The 17,573-nt window shown below is 37.9% G+C and overlaps 1 protein-coding gene across 1 annotated transcript in view; it reads right to left on the reverse strand.

Moving 5' to 3' along the window:
- Positions 1-251: 251 nt before the first annotated feature.
- Positions 252-17,573, reverse strand: part of NAMPT (nicotinamide phosphoribosyltransferase) — a 30,837-nt gene continuing 13,515 nt past the window's right edge. The window contains exons 4-11 of the mRNA XM_036400949.2: positions 15,019-15,147; positions 14,399-14,557; positions 13,912-14,048; positions 11,827-12,052; positions 10,523-10,642; positions 5,160-5,300; positions 4,881-5,015; positions 252-3,166 (exon numbers count right to left, since the gene is read on the reverse strand). Of these exons, the coding sequence (XP_036256842.1) occupies positions 3,053-3,166; positions 4,881-5,015; positions 5,160-5,300; positions 10,523-10,642; positions 11,827-12,052; positions 13,912-14,048; positions 14,399-14,557; positions 15,019-15,147 (1,161 nt within the window). The 3' untranslated portion in view covers positions 252-3,052. The remainder of the gene's footprint in view (positions 3,167-4,880; positions 5,016-5,159; positions 5,301-10,522; positions 10,643-11,826; positions 12,053-13,911; positions 14,049-14,398; positions 14,558-15,018; positions 15,148-17,573) is intronic.

Genomic DNA, 17,573 nt, shown 5'->3' on the forward strand with positions numbered 1-17,573 from the left:
CCCCAGAAACCAAACCAAATCCCCAAACCACACACACACACACCCCAAACAAGAAAAAAAGAGCTGAGTTTGCTTTCTCTTCTCTAGAGCTGAGCTGGCTGTCAGTGTAAGCCCGACTGAGGCAGCTGAGCAGCTCTCCTTAAAGGAATGCAGTGCAGCACAGCCCTGCTCTGGCCTGGGCTTGGCAACAGAGAGCACAGGATGACATCTCTGATGCCCAACATCAGAACTTGAAGACACAGTCAGATGGCTATGATTTTCACTGCCAGAACTAAACTTTATTTCCATGTGTATTACATACTGGTATTTGATGCCAAGTACATTAAAATTACTTTAACAGAGGATTTAAGTGAGGAATACTTATTCTTCACTAAACAAGAAGGAATGTAAAAACCTATAAGAAAAGAACTGTTTAAGCTTTGTTTTGATTTTGGCAAACCAAACAGTTAAGTACTCTTCTGTTCTCTCCTCAGATCTTTCAAAGTACCAAAAAAGTATATTTTTTTTTTATAATCATGCAGCTGAAGAAAAAAAATAGTCTTACAAAATCCATTTCTTACGCTAAATATGGTTACAAATCAGAGTATTAAACACAAAATTCCCAATTCCTATTTTTAAATACAAATACTGTATTATATTATGAAATGGGGATAATTAAAATATATCAATGACTACAAATCTAGTAATTTAAAGCAAACAAACATGCTGTTTGCTTTCATGTGGAAGAATTAGGATATTGTATGGTTCAAGCACTGCAGTAATTTCTGTCAACTCCTTGATGCCCAGAATGTCAAACTGCCAAACACAAAGAGACAAGTGTTCAGGTCTGAATAGCACCAGGTGTTTTTCTTCCCCCCCCCCCTTTTAAAGTTATTAACATTTAATAAAATGAGTGACATTACAACTTTCTGAAAGTGACATGCACAAGTAGAGAATTTGCTTTGAGTTTCCAACTAATAAGCTGGAAAAGTTTTAGACAATACTGAACAATTATAATGTATTTCATGGTACACATGAAAACAGTGCTTCCACAGTATATCCTCAGTTCTCAAGTACAAAAATATCAGTTATGGGTAGTCAATAGTTATCAAAATTTTTATTGGTACAGAATGAAAGCAGCATTTACTTTATTGTTTTTTAAACCATACATCATAAAATTCCCTAGTACACATGTGGAGGAGTGAAATAGGCTCTGTACTATTTACCTGCTACTGATCCTAAGGCCAGATTCAAAATCTTTCCAGGCCAAAACCAAACAATATAATTAATAGCTAAGGGAAGGCAGTTCCTCAGTGTGAAAGGTCAGCATTAGTTTTACTAAAACACTATTCTTGAAACAATACATCACTTAAATGTATAATTACATACACTACAAGTGAAAAACAGGTTTTTATTAACAAGAACTATTGAGACTGGGCATAAACATCTTAACCACAAACCCTGGAAATATTATGGATGCCTTGATGTGGCCCTTTTTGGTGAGAGAGTAAGAACAATGAAGTATGGCTTTTCAATCTTCCTTTAAAAGCATGTTTTATAAAATTTTGTAGGCTTAAATTATCTTAGGCCTTAACATTTTCCAGTAACATCATCTACTAATTAGAAGCATTAATTACATCAGTATATTAAGCAATTGGCTGATAGCTGATCACCAGCAGAACAGGAACTGTTTGCTTTTGCTGTTGTTTTTTTGTCTTTAAGGGAGGTACTTTTCTAGTGAGAGCCATCCTACAGTACTATCAAATATTTCAGAGGTTACTACATAGCTTCTCAAATAAAATCCTCAACAGTTTCATTTTCCAGCAGATACTTATACCAAGCATATGCAGAGAGCAAATACAATCAAGTGCAGACAGTTCAAAAGTATCTCTCAAACACATTGTTTTACAGTTACCCTCTGCAAAATAAAAGCCCCTCCTCACCCCAAACAGATGGGGTGAGAAGGGGAAACAGGTCTGCCATTCATGTAGGAGTTTGGCTAGCATAGTTTTATTAAAGTTGTTAACAAAAATAGTTAAACATTTTTACAATTTAACATCCAGTCTGACAAAAGGCAAATCAATGAAAAAAATACAAAAAAGTAAAAAAGTGCACTACCCAGTCCAGTATTTTGCTTTAAATTCATGTCACTTACAGTATATGAAAAATAAACCCAGAAGTGTAATTACTTTAAAATACACCGCTTCCGTATTTCAGTATTTTACACATATATTCTATAGTGGAAGAGGAGATCTCTTAAAAACTTTACTCTTAAAATATTGAGGTGCATATACCAAGTGGGATAGACTTGGCAAGTTAAGTTGCAGTAGAGAATCCTTTCAAATTTGGCATTTCACTTACATACCTTACTGTGCCAGCAAGGTCAGTAATACCTAAACCTTCTAGAAAGAACAGTAATTTTGTTTAATGCAGATTTACTAATACAGACAATTACAAGAAATGGTGAGGTCAGCAACTCTATGGGATCTTAAGGAGATACGAGTCCTGATTTAGTTGTCAAATGGAACAATGTCACAACAAACTTTTAAGGCCATGTTTTATTTGCTGATTAATGGACAAAAGGCAATGGATTCCCCCCCCACTGAATATTTTCTTGAAAGTCTGTGCTCATAAAAATTATGAAAAGTTGGAAAGACTTAATTATTGAAACTTTAAATATATTTTACACAATCTTGTTTGTACAAAAATACAAGTTAAATATAAACATAAAGCAATCATGATAATTTTATGTAAATCCATTTTGTGATATTCTGTTATATATAAAAAAGTTTCGCAGCTCTGTCTCATTTGTGAAAAGATCAATACCAGATTGAATCACTACTGGCAAAGGGCCCTAAAAAGCACACTTCAGCATTAAATATGTTTTACAAGGTAAGTACCATTTCCTGATTTCATCTTCTAAAGACTGGCAAAAGATAGGGCAGTATGTCCATAAACCAACAAATAATTTGGCTACAATGTCATAAAACACAAACACACAAATCTGTACAATAAACCAGTAGCTATGCAGTACGAACTAGTTACACACACGTACACAGACATGGAATGGAACTCAGTGAGATGCTGATTGTAATTCACTGTTCTTCAGCCTGGCATTCTGTCTGACTTCATCAAACGAATATGACTTCGTTACCTTTCCATTCTTAAATACAGTGTGAAGCAGGTCCTGCAAGAAACACCGCTGTTTTAGCAAGAGTGATTTGGCAAACACAGGTTACACAAACTCCAAAGCAAGCACACAAACCCAGCCTGATAAGGCTGGAACTTTAGACTGTCAAGATACTGAATCTTTACAGCCTTTTCTGACACCTTTCACTAATGGTTACACAGAAGAAAGGGCTTGGGTCATCCTGTGCACAGACAGCAGCTTTGTGCTCCCTAGTCCCTTGAGTGTGGTATCTACACCTGGCCAAAGCAAAATACACACCAAATACACCTTGCTAGGGCAGTCTGTAAGAAAGGTAACATGCAACCAACCAGTCAAATACAATTCAATTACAGAGGTTTAAATGAAGTATTTTCTACCTCTAGAAAAAAAAGTATTTCTTCACTGTGCCTTTTATTCATATATTTTGTAAAACAGCATATCAGGAGAGGCTGGCACACAGCACACTGCAAGGGCAACAAGCATAACAAAAGTCAGCACAGCAGCAACACTGAGCAGTCCCTGCATTTGGTGACCTACTGCAAGGACCTTTAGAGAAATGGGCCCACAGAAGGGGACATTTCCCTGGCATTTCTAGGGAGCCCCAGAACTGGTACCACACCAATGACCCTCTCTGATTTCCTGGGACCAAAACATTTTAATGAATAATTTGACCTGTCAAAAATGAAGGGACAACATATTGCCTAATTTCAGAGCCAAAGTCTTGCAGTTTGTGTTGAAGAGATTTCTCACCATTAGGTCCTTCCCTCTCTACATATATATGAATGTTCATAATTAACATATGTACAGGAATATGTGCATAGAAAAGTTACAAATATATATAATATCTTTGTGTCCAGGGCATAGTCTCTTCAGTGTGTGCAAATCAGATTTTTTTAATCTTGAAATTTCTCAGAGATGTAAGTTTTAGGCTTACAGTTATGTAAAGCAGTGTGCCTGGTAAGTACCCTCTGCCTAGTGGTACAAAACCAGCTTCTGTACACCAGAAAACTTTCAACTTCTAAGAGCAGAAGTGCAATTTGACAACTTATTTTCAGTCCTCTTAACTTGGGAAGAGACTCAACATGCAGTTTAATGATTTGCTGTTGGATGCTGAAACACAAGACATATCAAACTGAAAGCCTGAGATTGGCATAAAGTTTGTGCTTATTTCATGGAAATAGCATTCCATTTTACAATTGTAAAGAATTCACAGGGAAACTGAATTCCTGAATCTTTAAAAACTGTGGAATTACTCTGTGTACAAAGCATTAATTCCTGAAGGAATCATTTTAAAAAAAAATCTCAGTGGGGAAGTAAAACACATTTTAGTTCCAGGTGTAACTGAAGTTACACTCTTGCTAAAGCAGTTACAGCTGTTCCACCTCCACCAAGAGTCACTACTCAAATTGTGCAATATTGGCCAAACAAAACTACCTGGCCAGTCTATATTAGGCAACAACGAGACTTTAGTTTTGAGGAGAAGTGGTAATGGTCTCATGTTTCTGAAGACAAAAAAAAGACAAAGATCTGTAATTGTAAAGCCTGAACATTCTACTGTCATTCTAACATTCTGCTGTTCCCAAATTTGGTACTGAGGTAATTTTTGAGGTAATAAGATGGGAATTGAACAAAATGACAGAGCAGAAATAAATTCTGAAATTAAGTTATAACCTGCTTTATCTCAGTGTGTTTTTGCATGAAGAATGATGGTATAGATTTTGAAAATTCATACCTGTCCATACTCTTCAAGATCTCCCTTGCCTTCCTCCAGTGTCACATACTCCCCAGCAGGTGTCCTATGCAACGACAGCCGTCCTTTCTTTGACCTTTTGTTGGGATCGGCTACAGGATCTTTGAAGACATTTATCTAAAATGAAGAGGATTTTTTTAGGAGGAAAGGGCTTTGTGGGACCTAATGCAGATGGTGGTAACAGAACAGGAAATCAAACAGGTTTTCAAATGGGGAGGCCTCTCCAGAAAGCAGAGGGGTAGAAGCTGTACACAGACATACCCCAAGGCCGTTGGTCACCACGTAACTACATTTGAAGGAACAGTTTAAGAGGTCTCTGGTTAGTTTCTGCAACAAAGCTCCACCAGATCCAAAGGCAATATTCTCAATACTCCATTTATTCTTCTTCATTCCCTCCACAATCTAATAAAAAAAAGAGAAAATTATGATGGAGTATACTTTTAGGCCGTGCCATTTTCCCATAAAATTATACTACTTAAGCAAGATGCTTTTACAGACAATTAAGCCAACTAACATTCAGTTTCCAGGAGATGTATGTAATAATTTGGTCAATACCTGGGACACTGTTAGCATTTTTATTTACAGCTCCAGTGTGGAACTGGAAAGCTTTTGCTGTAGCACAATTACCAGGCCATACACTTCCCAAACTAAGGTGGCACAGTGATGCAATGCCCAGAGAAACAGAGCTCTACAGAAAATAAAAGACTTCTTGGGAGTATTTCAGAGCCTTCCAACTTCTCAGAATTACGGAAAGACCTGGAAGCAGAGGCTGTATCCTGAGAGAATGCAGCCATCCTGCTCTACTCCAGAAAGTTATTACCCTCTCTGAGCAATGACTTGAACAGAGCAATTCTCTTGAAAATCTCATTGAACTTGCTGATGTTACTCTAGACAAAGATGGGAAATGAGACTACATAAAACTGCTCACAGAGTTTGCTTTGCCACCCTCTCCAGCAGGTACAGATCAATGTGAACTGCACTCTATCAAGAGTGGAGGTAAAAGTTACTGTACCACTTCCCTCCACCCTGATTCTACCCTGACAAATGTGACATCCTCTAGCCTGGAGTAATGGGTGCTCATTTAGTCATGCTCATAAAGGGCCAAGATTTGTTTCCCTGACCCGTTACTCTTATGACAGCCTGAAATGATGCCTATAGCCCCAAAACAGGAGTTCAAACTCTCTTCTTCTAACATTTCACTATCAAAAGCAGGTGAGAAAACCAGAGTGGGTGAGACAGCAAAGTACCATCCATCCAGAAAAACAGGAAGATGAAAAGCGGAATGGAAGAACATAATCTATGGGGAAAAATGCAGAGTTTCAAAAATCAGCATAGTCAGAAATCTGGTAATATTTTGGGCAATCTTAGTGTCCTGCATCAAGAAGAAATGCCAGCATAACACTGAACAGGACTGTTTCAGGAGCTGCTGATGTCAAGCAGCTTTTTTAAGGGACAGCTAAGGCTCATAGAAGGGGAGAAAAAAAATGGAAAACACAATTTCAATTTCAGACTGTAACAAACTGGTAGTGTAAACAAAAGAGCACACTAGTATTTTGCTTATGCACTTAGTCACATGCAGACTATCTTCACAGGTACTCTCAGTCTGAATGCCTGACAGGGCCACTCAACAGGACACCTGGACAGCAGGGCCATCACCTTCCCAAGACATGCTGGGAACACCCTCCCACTACACTCCTGACACAGATTTCCCCAGGAGAAATCTTATCAGTGAGTTTCCATCATTCCAATGGTACCAACTTACCCAGCCTCACTTGGCAAGTCAAGCAAAATTAATGTCAAGCTCTACCACCATGACTTCTACTTAAGAGAACCCTCTGTAAGCTTTATATCCTGAACAAGTGCCCTCTTAAATACATGACAGTCCTGTGGATTTTAGCAGTAGACATCATACACTCTCAGTGAACAAGAGCAAAAGTTATGTTTGTTTTCAGGTAATTAGTCTCTCCTGGAAGCAGTTAAAAGAGGCACTCAGGAAGATAAACAATTGAAATTAATTAAATTCTCCTTTAAGTACCTCAAAAGTAACTACAGCTGACAAAGGAAGGCTAAGAAATGGTATTTTGTACACCTTCTACTTGAGAACAATGCCCAGTGGTGCCATAAGAAATGAGATTTAACTGGGCCTGGATATGGACTCTACTTATCAGTGCTGTCTTTTAAAGAGTAAATACAGGTAAGCTCCCCATGGTTCTGTCCTGACCCTGAGCAAGCCTGAAGCCATGTGAGCTGCTGGCCAAGCCTGAGCCAGGGTGCTCTGCCCACCTCAATGTGCAGCTGCAAAGGGCAGGAGTGACACTGCACTCACTTGAACACAGCTGCAAGGTAACAATTACCTGTACAAACAACATCCTACACCAAGGCACGTGGTGCTGAGGCTTCATGTTAATTGATACCTGCAGGTTAACAGATGTTAGTGCAAGAACAGCAGAGCTGGGCATGGCTGCTTAACCCTCGTGCCTGGGTGAGAAGAAACGTGAGCCCCCTTGCAGCTCCTGTTCCTGCTCTCAGTTACACATGGTTTGTTCACCTCGTGCTACAGGCACAACTCCTCACTTACTCTGGGTGAAGAACTAGCTTCTATTCCCATTCTCTCAAGGGACTTCCTTACTCAGGCTGGATTTCCCTTCCCCTCCTCACCAGACAAAGATCAATCTAAGCTGAAAGACAGCTCTGACTGTACCAGTGACCCACAGCCAAGGCCAGATATTATTATTTCTTCCTTAGGTATGGAGAAGAGATGGCAAACAGCAGTGGTAGTAGGGAAGAAAAGGGAGAGATCTGAAACAACTGAAGCCTCCCCCAAAGGAAAACAATACAGAAGAATTTTTTGCTTCATACTTTCAAACCTATACAGGGAGAACAATTCATGTGTCAAGGTTTTCACCAGCTTCCTCTGAGCATTATGAGCATAATTAATACATGAACTGTGACTCCAGATTAGAGGATTAATTTTGTATAAAAATTTAAAGACATCTGGAAATTGAATGTTCAAAGAAAATCCTTTGAAAGTGTGGAGTTAGCAGATTGGAATGATTTTTAAAAGTGAAAATGCAAAGTAAGTCAAAAAAGTTTCCTTACCTGTTCTACCAGCATCCCCTATTAAAACAAAGAATTTTAAAATCCAGTTTATACTCTGAGTTGTTTTCTATATTGTTGTTTCAGCTACTTTGGAGAGCTAAATCAGATTATTGGTCATTACCCATTTTAGACTTTCCTACTGTACCCATTCCCTTTCATCTGATCTGTAACAATAAATCATGCCTAGAATTGAAAGCTGATACAGAATACTTGGAATAAAAATCTTGCACAGGCTACAAGAGAAAAAAGAGGGTGAAAAAAGATGGCCACAGTGATACATTTGTATTTGTTCATGTGAACTCCTTTTGGAAAAGAATCAATTATACTTCAGTGTTGGTTTGGTTTTGGTGGGTTGTTTTATTTTGGGTTTTGGTTGTTGTTTTAGGGATTTTTAAAAATGTTATGCTATTACACAATCTTCTAAAAGTCAGCATGGTAAAATCTGGGGTTTGCTGACATAAAAGGATGAAGAGATTCACAATATTTAAATAAAACTAAAATTAGGTTGCAAAATCATGGTCATTTTGCTCCAACCTAATTTGCTGCTGTCAAATGAAAAATGCCACTTTCCTTCCTGCCCATTTCTCCCAGCTCAAAACAAGTTTGTTTTCTTCTGTATAGTGCTGGCAAGTATTAGCCCCTTACTGGGGTACAATTTAATTCACTAAACCACAAAAGTGATCCCCTTTTGGCTGAGTTAATTTGCTGCTACACTTGGGGTCTAAATTGTTTTAATGACTAGTGGTTCAATGACATGAGGAACAGCCACTGGGCAGCAGTGATCTGTTTCTTCTGTATGTCTTGGGGAACTGGATCTTCTGCTCTCTTTTATTACATGTTACAGGTAGCTGTTTCATAATCAATTACAGCCTCATAAAGAAAATAAACAGGCAGATCACCTGAACAAAGGATTGCTTATTCTGCCTCCCATTCTCTCCCATTAGCTGTTGCAATTGTTTTACTGCTCTATTTAGAACTTGGAGAGCAGAGCATTTTTCCCTCTAGTGCAAAGATTTTAAACTACTTGCTTTAATATTTAATTAGAATTGATGCTATATGACATCCTTGTATTTTGTCCAGTATAACTTAGAAAAAGCAACCAGGGTTCCTTACAAGAAAGAATAGTCCAGTTTCTGTCCTCTCACAACTCATGAAAATCTCAGCCATAACACACTTGCCTAACACAGCCATGAGCCCTGTTAGATCATTGGTCAGAATAAGCAGAAATATTTTTCTTCTGTGTGGATTTTGCTCTCTTTAACAGAGTGTCTTCCCCTGCTATCTAATGATTACACTCTGTTTCCAACTATTAACTTCTCATGCTTGTGTTATGTTAAGCATATTAGCATAGTTGTACATTCTCAAAAAGCCACGTGGGACAAAAAAATAGAATAGAATTTACTTTAAAGGCCATTGGAGGGGGAAAAACCTGCAGAGCATGACTGCACTCCATTTGGTCTATCAGATTACAATCTCAGTATTAACTGCTCCCTAGGGATCTGAGTGACAAATCTCAGTTCTGTCATTGAGGTTCACATTATGGGTCCACATTAGACATGCAGATGGCTTCAGACTAACTAAAACCCAAAACTGATACCTCCCTTGCTCATCATTTTTAGAAACAGCAAAAGTCAGCTTTGTTGAGAAGAACCTAAAGATGTGTCAGTCTAGAAAGCTAACACAAGTGTCAATAAATTCAAGTAAAATTAATCTTAACTTAATTCAACTTATTTCTGGGTTTGAACTCTAATACAGCTGGAGATGAAGACTCAGGACAAACCAGACAAAGTCAAATCCTCTTTCTCTTCCATGCCCTTTGTCATCTGTAGCTACTGCAGTTTGTACCTTTATAACCATATTGCATTACCCCATATCTACCTCTAGTCAATAGTGGTGAATTTATGACTTACTTCAAGCATGCAGAATTTACTAAATAATTTATGTTTTGGTAAAATTGCAGTTTTGACTCAGACTATAGCCTAACCTTTTACACATACTTCCAGGCTTCTCAACTAATCCTTAGTCCACTACTTGCTCAATCAAGGAACTTGCTTTCCTTACCCCAGGTTTTAAAAAGTTTCCTTCAAAACTACACCTTCAATATGTGAGGACAAGCAGACTTCAGATACATAACTAATGAGCCAAAGCAGTTAATTACTACTGCTGCAGCACAGTGATCATGCAGTGTGCCTTAGACATCAATGAAATGACCAAACACTGCCACATTTTGATCTCAATGAGACTTGACAAGCATGATGAAAGCAAACAAAAGGAGAGACAGTGGAAAGAGAAGGCTTACAACAGGGGGATTAGAAAATGCCTTTTAGGGTTTTTTATGCATCTTAATTTCCTGTGGAGTATTAATGAATTTGTTTTATGCATTATGATATCACTGCCAGTGCCTGGAATGAAGGGCAGGGGTGGGGTCAGCAGTCTCTGCTGCAACATCTGACTAGTTGTAACAGAGTCCAGATTAAATATCAATCTCATCAGTGTCACCCTGACACATGAACAGGATCTCCTACCTCTTGCAATGTGTTGATATCCACACCATCCCCTTGAATAACTCTGAGATACGGTGGCAACAACTTATAGCCTTTTGAATTCTCTGTAATGGGAAACCTCTTCCCCAAAATCTCCAAGACCTATTGAAAAGTGGAAAGAAGATAGTTCAAAATTAAAATAAAAACCTGCCATTCCAATAGAAAAACAATTTCCACATTTGAGTCATGCTTTTTCTAAAAAATTAAAGTAAGTCCATAAATATACCCACATAAACATGCTCTAAATCTATCCACACACAGAAAAAGCATGCCAGCCATTGTGGTGGAAGCCCTTAAAGCAGTCATAGACAATATGGTCTTTAAGAAGTTGCACCCAAGAGCTAATCAGAACCATGCTTCCAGCCTTTCTCTCTTTGCTTGATGTGATTTTTGTTATTAAATGAGTCAGCTGAAGATCCTGCCCTTCTTTTGCCTTCCCTTAAGATGGTGGATGAGCCTTTCAGTTTTTTATGATTTTGTAAGGCACAGATATTTAAAATTAAACACTTCAGCTCGGAGGTTTTCTTATCAGCTCTGATAAAGATCATTCAGAGTTCCTATTTGTAATATGCCACTTATCCCAGAAGAAAAAAAAAAGTGTTAAATCTGTGTAGATCTAATTTGATAGAGTACTAATGTAACTAACATTGCCCCAACCTTCTTACTTGGACAGTGCTGGCAGTTACTCAAATTCAGAGGTATCAACAGTTTTTATTATGAAACTGAAACAATCATTATGCTTTCTAAAGAGCAATAAGGCAAGAAGCATTTTTCCATGTGGACTCAGTGCCACTGACTTAAATGCACATCTTATTAAAGAGAGAAGAGGGCTACACATGTATTTATAGCACAAAATCATGAATTACATTAACGTGGGATGCCAAGATACCTAAACTTAGTAGTAAGAATTGTTATTGGCCTGGCATTTACTAGCACTGAAGTGACTTCCCATTGCACTTGTTAAGTGATAAAAGTTTCTCTTTATAAAAGCATTCCAACATCACTACATCAGCAAAACTGGTAACTTGCAAAAAGCTTCAAGAACCATATGAAAGAATGGGATTGATGAAAAATATGAAACTATTTGGACTGCAAAAGAGTTTCCAGATATATATACACTGAGGTGAAGTAAACATTTACATATTTCATAGGTCCAAATTAGCCAGCATCAAATATATACAATGCATACCAAGTTAGAGCCCTATATGTTTGCTAGCCAGTCATTACAAAAAACCAAACAATTGCCCTCCCAATCTTGTATAGAAATGGCTTCAAGGAAGGATTACCTTTAGAACAGTGTCAAGGGGATTCCCAGAATCTGGTCTAATAATAAGTGGTGCCTCTGGACTTCGGGCTTCAATTATATGCCTTAGGTCATCACCCCATATTTTTTCACAAGCATTGTAAATGTCATAGCTGTCACTAACCACAGATACAGGCACTGAAGAAAACTGTGTTACTATGTGCTCAAAAGCATCTTTTTCATGATCTTTCCCCCAAGCTGTTATGGTACTGCAAAGGCAATTGAAAAATTCATATTAGAATTGCATTTACATGTCATTCTGCATTTCCTACCAGTAACTGTTCAAGGCAATGATAAGCAGTATGATTACATGACAGCAGAAACTATGTGCTTATCAGGTCTGTGTTGCATGGATTATAAAGACACTATGTGCTAAATAAACAGGCTTCATTCAGACTAGGGAACTACATTCATTCAGTTAGGGAACTACAGATGCAAGAACAGAACATCTGCTCTGACAACTTCATGCTACAAAATGCAAAGTCAAGAATGAAGCACCTCATCATCATGTGTTAGAGAAAGCTAAAAAGAGAAACAGAATTCTGTTTCTCTTTTTTAATAGTGATATAAAACAAATATTCTCACTTATACAAACAGTCCTCTAGAGGAACCTCAGAGCACTACCCTTGGTACAAGGCCACAGGAGAGCACATAAAACAGAGCTGCTGAGAGCAGTAGTAAATTACTGAATGCAGTTGATCTGCAGTAGCTGCTCAGACCAGCTGACATTAGTGGCTTTAGTAACTTGTGTGCAAAGACCTAAAAATGCTCTTATGCACAACATAAGAGTCAGTGGGCATTGAATTTTTACCTTAAAATTCCAGCATTATCTGCTGTGTGGCCAAGCCCCAGATCATGGTAGGAGGGAGACAAACAAACTTTATTTCACAGAGGTTGGTGCAGTCTCAGAAGAGCCCTACTGACATGCCAGGGCAAGCACCATGCTCACAACACCACCCTGTATCGGAGGTTGTGGAACAGTAAAACAATTCTGTAAAAATTTGGGTCTCTTGTATGAGACTCTTTCTGTGTATTAACTGGGAGAGGGTGACTGCAGTGCAAACTTGAGGTAGGGCAGTTTAGTCTCTGCTCTAATGCCACCACTTTAATATCCTGGGCAAAAGACACTTGATCTTGACTCCATGTATTTGTTTTTGCTTTCATTACAAAAAAATTTATAGTAGTTTTGATCATCAGATATTTCAGACAAAAACTGTCACATCTGTTGGTCAGGCAGGAGTTCTAGAGTGGCACTACAGCAATGGTACAGAAGTTCTATGAAGCAGTGCTGCTTTAAAGATGATCACTACCCTAGAAGGGCTATTCATGTAAGCCTTTCTGGCAATCCTAAGTGAATAACAACTATTTCAAATCAATAGTAAATATTTAACTGGGTTTTGTGCTCACTGTGAAACACAAAACCAACCTTGTTTTATATTCTCATTTCAGTGCGTAGACATGCAACCGAAATTCAAGGATTTGCATTCACTCCCAACCCTGTACAGGACATGGATTTGAATAAAGTAAGAGCTCTCACTCCCAAATGTTGGAGGCCAATTTCCTTACTCTTAAAAACTCATTCACCATTCTTAGTGATATAGCAAGGATTCACCATTACAAGTTACACTGATGAGAAGCTTGAGAGCAACTGCCTCTTCTGGAGGGAGAACATGAACAGTGAGAGTCCAGAACTGTAACTCACATGTATAACTGACAGAGTTTGTCAATTTATATTGACAATATAATATTTAAATAATATTTAAAACAAAATTTGAACTTCATAGTGTGAATTCTCAATATCTATAGACTATAAACCTTCAAGCTTACTCTAAAAAGAACTGATAAGAAGGTTAAAGTTAAAAACATTTAAAATACATTTATAGCTAAGAACAAGCATGCTACTTATGTGCCCCTAGAACATACAGAGGCATCAGTACAGAACTGCAGCTTCAACAGCTGGATCAGTCATGGCTAATACTGTATGATATATTTCTGGATACAAAGAGGGGTAAGAAAATAATCACATTTTGTTAAGCCAATATTACAAAAGCTTAGACTAGTATCTTACCTGTGTTCAGCAGCTGGAACAGAATATCCTGGAACTGGATCTTTTGTACCATAGTACTTTTTAATTAATGCAATTCCTGCTACAGTGTCTGTTCCTTTGAAGTTCACCAAGTGAGCTGAAGCTCCTATTCCTGCAGTCTGAAGAAGATGCAACTGTCAGTTTCCATGCCAGATACAGAAGCCTCCAGTCACCACCCAGCACTGGTTTGTAACAGCAAGACCTTGACTCAATTCCCACTTCACTAATATTCCCTTCATTCACTTACACTGGGAATACAGAGAAAACCTCTCCCAGTCCAGTGCTCACAGCTCAGACATTGTATCCACCCCTGTGCCAGACCTCCCCCTCCACACTTAGCCCAAACACAGTGCTCTGTGCATTCACCATTTCAGGGCAGAGCAGGGCCACAGGGGTTAACAGACACATCTACAACTCCTCACAGCTAGGAACAATCAGACTTTTCCAATTGTTAGACAAGCAGTTTTACCTCTTGTGAAGAAACTCCTCTGTAGCCAAAGTCATGCAGTTTATATTCCAGTCCTTCCAAGCTGCCAGAAGTCTCCAGCAAATATTTGGCCAAAATCTTTTTCTGCTCTCTAGAGTTTGTAGCCACTGTGATTGGGTACCATGACTGCACAAGAATTGTCTAAAACAAAATCCATCATAATATTAGTTGCATATTTGTTTAGAGCTTGACAATGCCAAGCTGGCATTCATTCAGGCACAAAAAGGTCTATTTATTTTCATTCCCTGTTCAGAAAGTACTGATGCCTCCAACAGTTTGCTTTAGGGCTTAAGTAATTAGCCTTTATAAGGTAGGCAAGGTATTGACCTTCCCAGGAGTTATCACTAGCTAACTACTGACACACAGTTCCCCCCATCCTCCTTTTTTATGGATAAAAGTACTGCTGTGAATTTCCTGTACTATTATTTTTGTAATTATGATCCTTTGCCAGGTGGGGGAGAAAGGTCTGTGTAAGATGACTACAGAAAAGAACTAAAATAGAAAATGAAAGTTGCCAAAGATTTCCCGTAAAACAATACAGGATTCAAGCTTTAAGTGCACTAATATTTACTTAGAAAAATGGTGTTAAATTTCCAACTTACCTCAATCCAGTTTGTGAGCCAGTAGCACTCTGGATCTATGTTTTCTACTGTGAAAAGAACATTTCCTCTGGGAATTACAGAGCCCTCAGGAACAGCCTTTATTTCTATGGGAAGATGGCCATCATATTTCTGTGTAAGGGACAGAAATGTTGTTAGACAACAGGAAAGATTAGGACCTACAGCTCTTTGATTTAACCACAATGAACAGAAGGCTAGGAGTAAATAAGAGCTTTCTTCTTAATTTCTTTCAACTCTAAAAATAAACCCACCAGTCGAAATAAATTTTAAAAATCCATATTTTTTAAAAAGGACAAAAATCATGTAACTTAAAACTCAGTCTCTTTATCAAAACAAAATATGGTTATCAGTTGTATTCCTTGGGCAAATAGAGCCCAGGGGTAGAGAACTTAAGCATTAAATACCTAAGTTTTACCCACAGAATGAGAAATACTCACTACTCATTTTCTTCAATGCTTTGACATGTAGTAAGCTAAAAAAAGTTTAGCTGCTATTCATATTTTTTTAAAACCCACTAGTTTTGCTTAGTATGAATGTGTGCTTTGTTCATTTATTACAGCAGGATCCATTTAATAACTATTTTAGAGAATATTTTCATCTTAATTACTGAAACTTCTTAAACATGAAGTCTTCCATTGGAATGTAATTCCTTTGTCAGTCTTTTATCCTCAAAGGACTAAACATTGTGTAAAATATACCCTTTGAAAAAGAGTAGAGTTGCAAATAGCAACTCTAAAGGACTAATTATAACTTTCAGAAAGAGCTCTGCAAGCTGTACTGGCAATACTGAAAATGTTTTGGATGGTAATATATTTTGACAGAAAGCTTCCCATGAGATATCCTGTTAAAGGCAACAAAAATTGCATCAATTCAGAGAAATTACAGATTCATAAGTAGCACCAAAACATTCTCCAGCACTCAACAGACATCAGAAATCTCTTCTACCTTACAGTTTAAAAGTTTATTCAAAAATGTAATAACGTGAAGCAAACTGTGTTTATATACCACACAGGGTCTAGTTGTCAGATTTGAAGATAATGGATTAACAAAAGACAACAAAGCCTTCAAAAAGGCTCAAAATAGTTTATTCACAATTCAATAAAGGCAAAAGTATAGTTAAGTGAAAAAAAGAATAAAAAGATTTCAAAGTTGCTGTAGGTGTTGATTTTGCCCATGGAAAAAATGGTATCATGCCATGGCTCTGTATTATTGCCCTTTGCAAAAGTTTTGGATAGACTTGACTTGTACAGTTTAGGACTTCTGTCTCTATCACTCATCACTGATTCCTGCCAACTTCCAGCCTTTACACCAGCCCACTGTTCTCCAGGAAATCCCTTTCTTTCTGCCAGCCCTTCACCCTATCAGTATTTACCCATTCATTTACTCTCAAGTCCAAACTGATGGGTGTACATTTCAAATCCATCCTGGCACTTCCCTCCCACAGCCACTGCACCCTCCACTTTCCCTACCTCACCTGAGGAACTGAGCTAGGGAGGAACAGTGGCAGGTGTGTGAACAAACACTAGAATTCTGGGAGCAGGAATTCTGTGCATAAAGGGCACACACAGACTCAAAGAGTACATACCCTTCCAGTTTGAGAGCCACCAGCATATGAGATCAAGACATGAAAACCATATTTGGGTTCTTGTATATATAAATACACACACACACAATTTTAATAAGAAAGTTTGACAAAGGCATAAACATACACAGAAGGTATCCAGGAATGTTTATTTTGACTAGAACAAAAGTTGAATGGACTTAGTCAAGCCACATTACAAATCAGTGAGGACAGACATGCAAAATTAAAAGTGTATTAATTCTGTTTATCCAAGGAGGGATCAAGCTTACTTTAACACAGATGAAAGCAGTTCACAATGTATAATGTAGCTTAAACACAAATATGGATTGAATTCACATTTGTAGTTAGTTGAATTGGATGCAAGTCCTCCACAAACCTCTCCATAACTCCCTCTTAGAAAACTGTGGGTTTATTTACCTTGTTGCCATTTGCAACACTTAATTGAAAATCACTCTTCTCTTGCCCACCTATGGTCCACCCCAGTGGCAGGGTAACACCCAGATACATTAACAAAGAGATGCCACCATAAAAGTACATACAATTAGGGTATCCAGGGAAATATAAATGCAGAGGACTAAAAAAGGGGCTTTCAAATGCCAAAAATATTCACTCACCAAAACCCACAATGTAACTAAGCATTTAATTACTCTGCAGAGATTAGTACATCTCTGATAAATGCTATTAGTCTGAATCTGCTGCTTTTACAGAGAAGAGATGTCTGCAATTACTTGAAGCCTAACACTTTTTAAACAAAAGGGGAAAAGGATAATTGTGAAAAGACTAAAGTTGAAAGGTTTTGTGTCAGAAGTGCTCAAGCCTTGTATTTTATAATAAAATCCACACTCATATCTCTGAAAAATTTATAAAACAACTGAACAAATGTGTATTTTCTCCAGCTATTTATACAGCCAAGAAGTTGCAATGCTTTCTGCATTAAACACTGTAATGACTAGTT

The sequence above is a fragment of the Molothrus ater genome, chromosome 5 (assembly GCF_012460135.2).
Source record: "Molothrus ater isolate BHLD 08-10-18 breed brown headed cowbird chromosome 5, BPBGC_Mater_1.1, whole genome shotgun sequence".
Classification (NCBI taxonomy): domain Eukaryota; kingdom Metazoa; phylum Chordata; class Aves; order Passeriformes; family Icteridae; genus Molothrus; species Molothrus ater.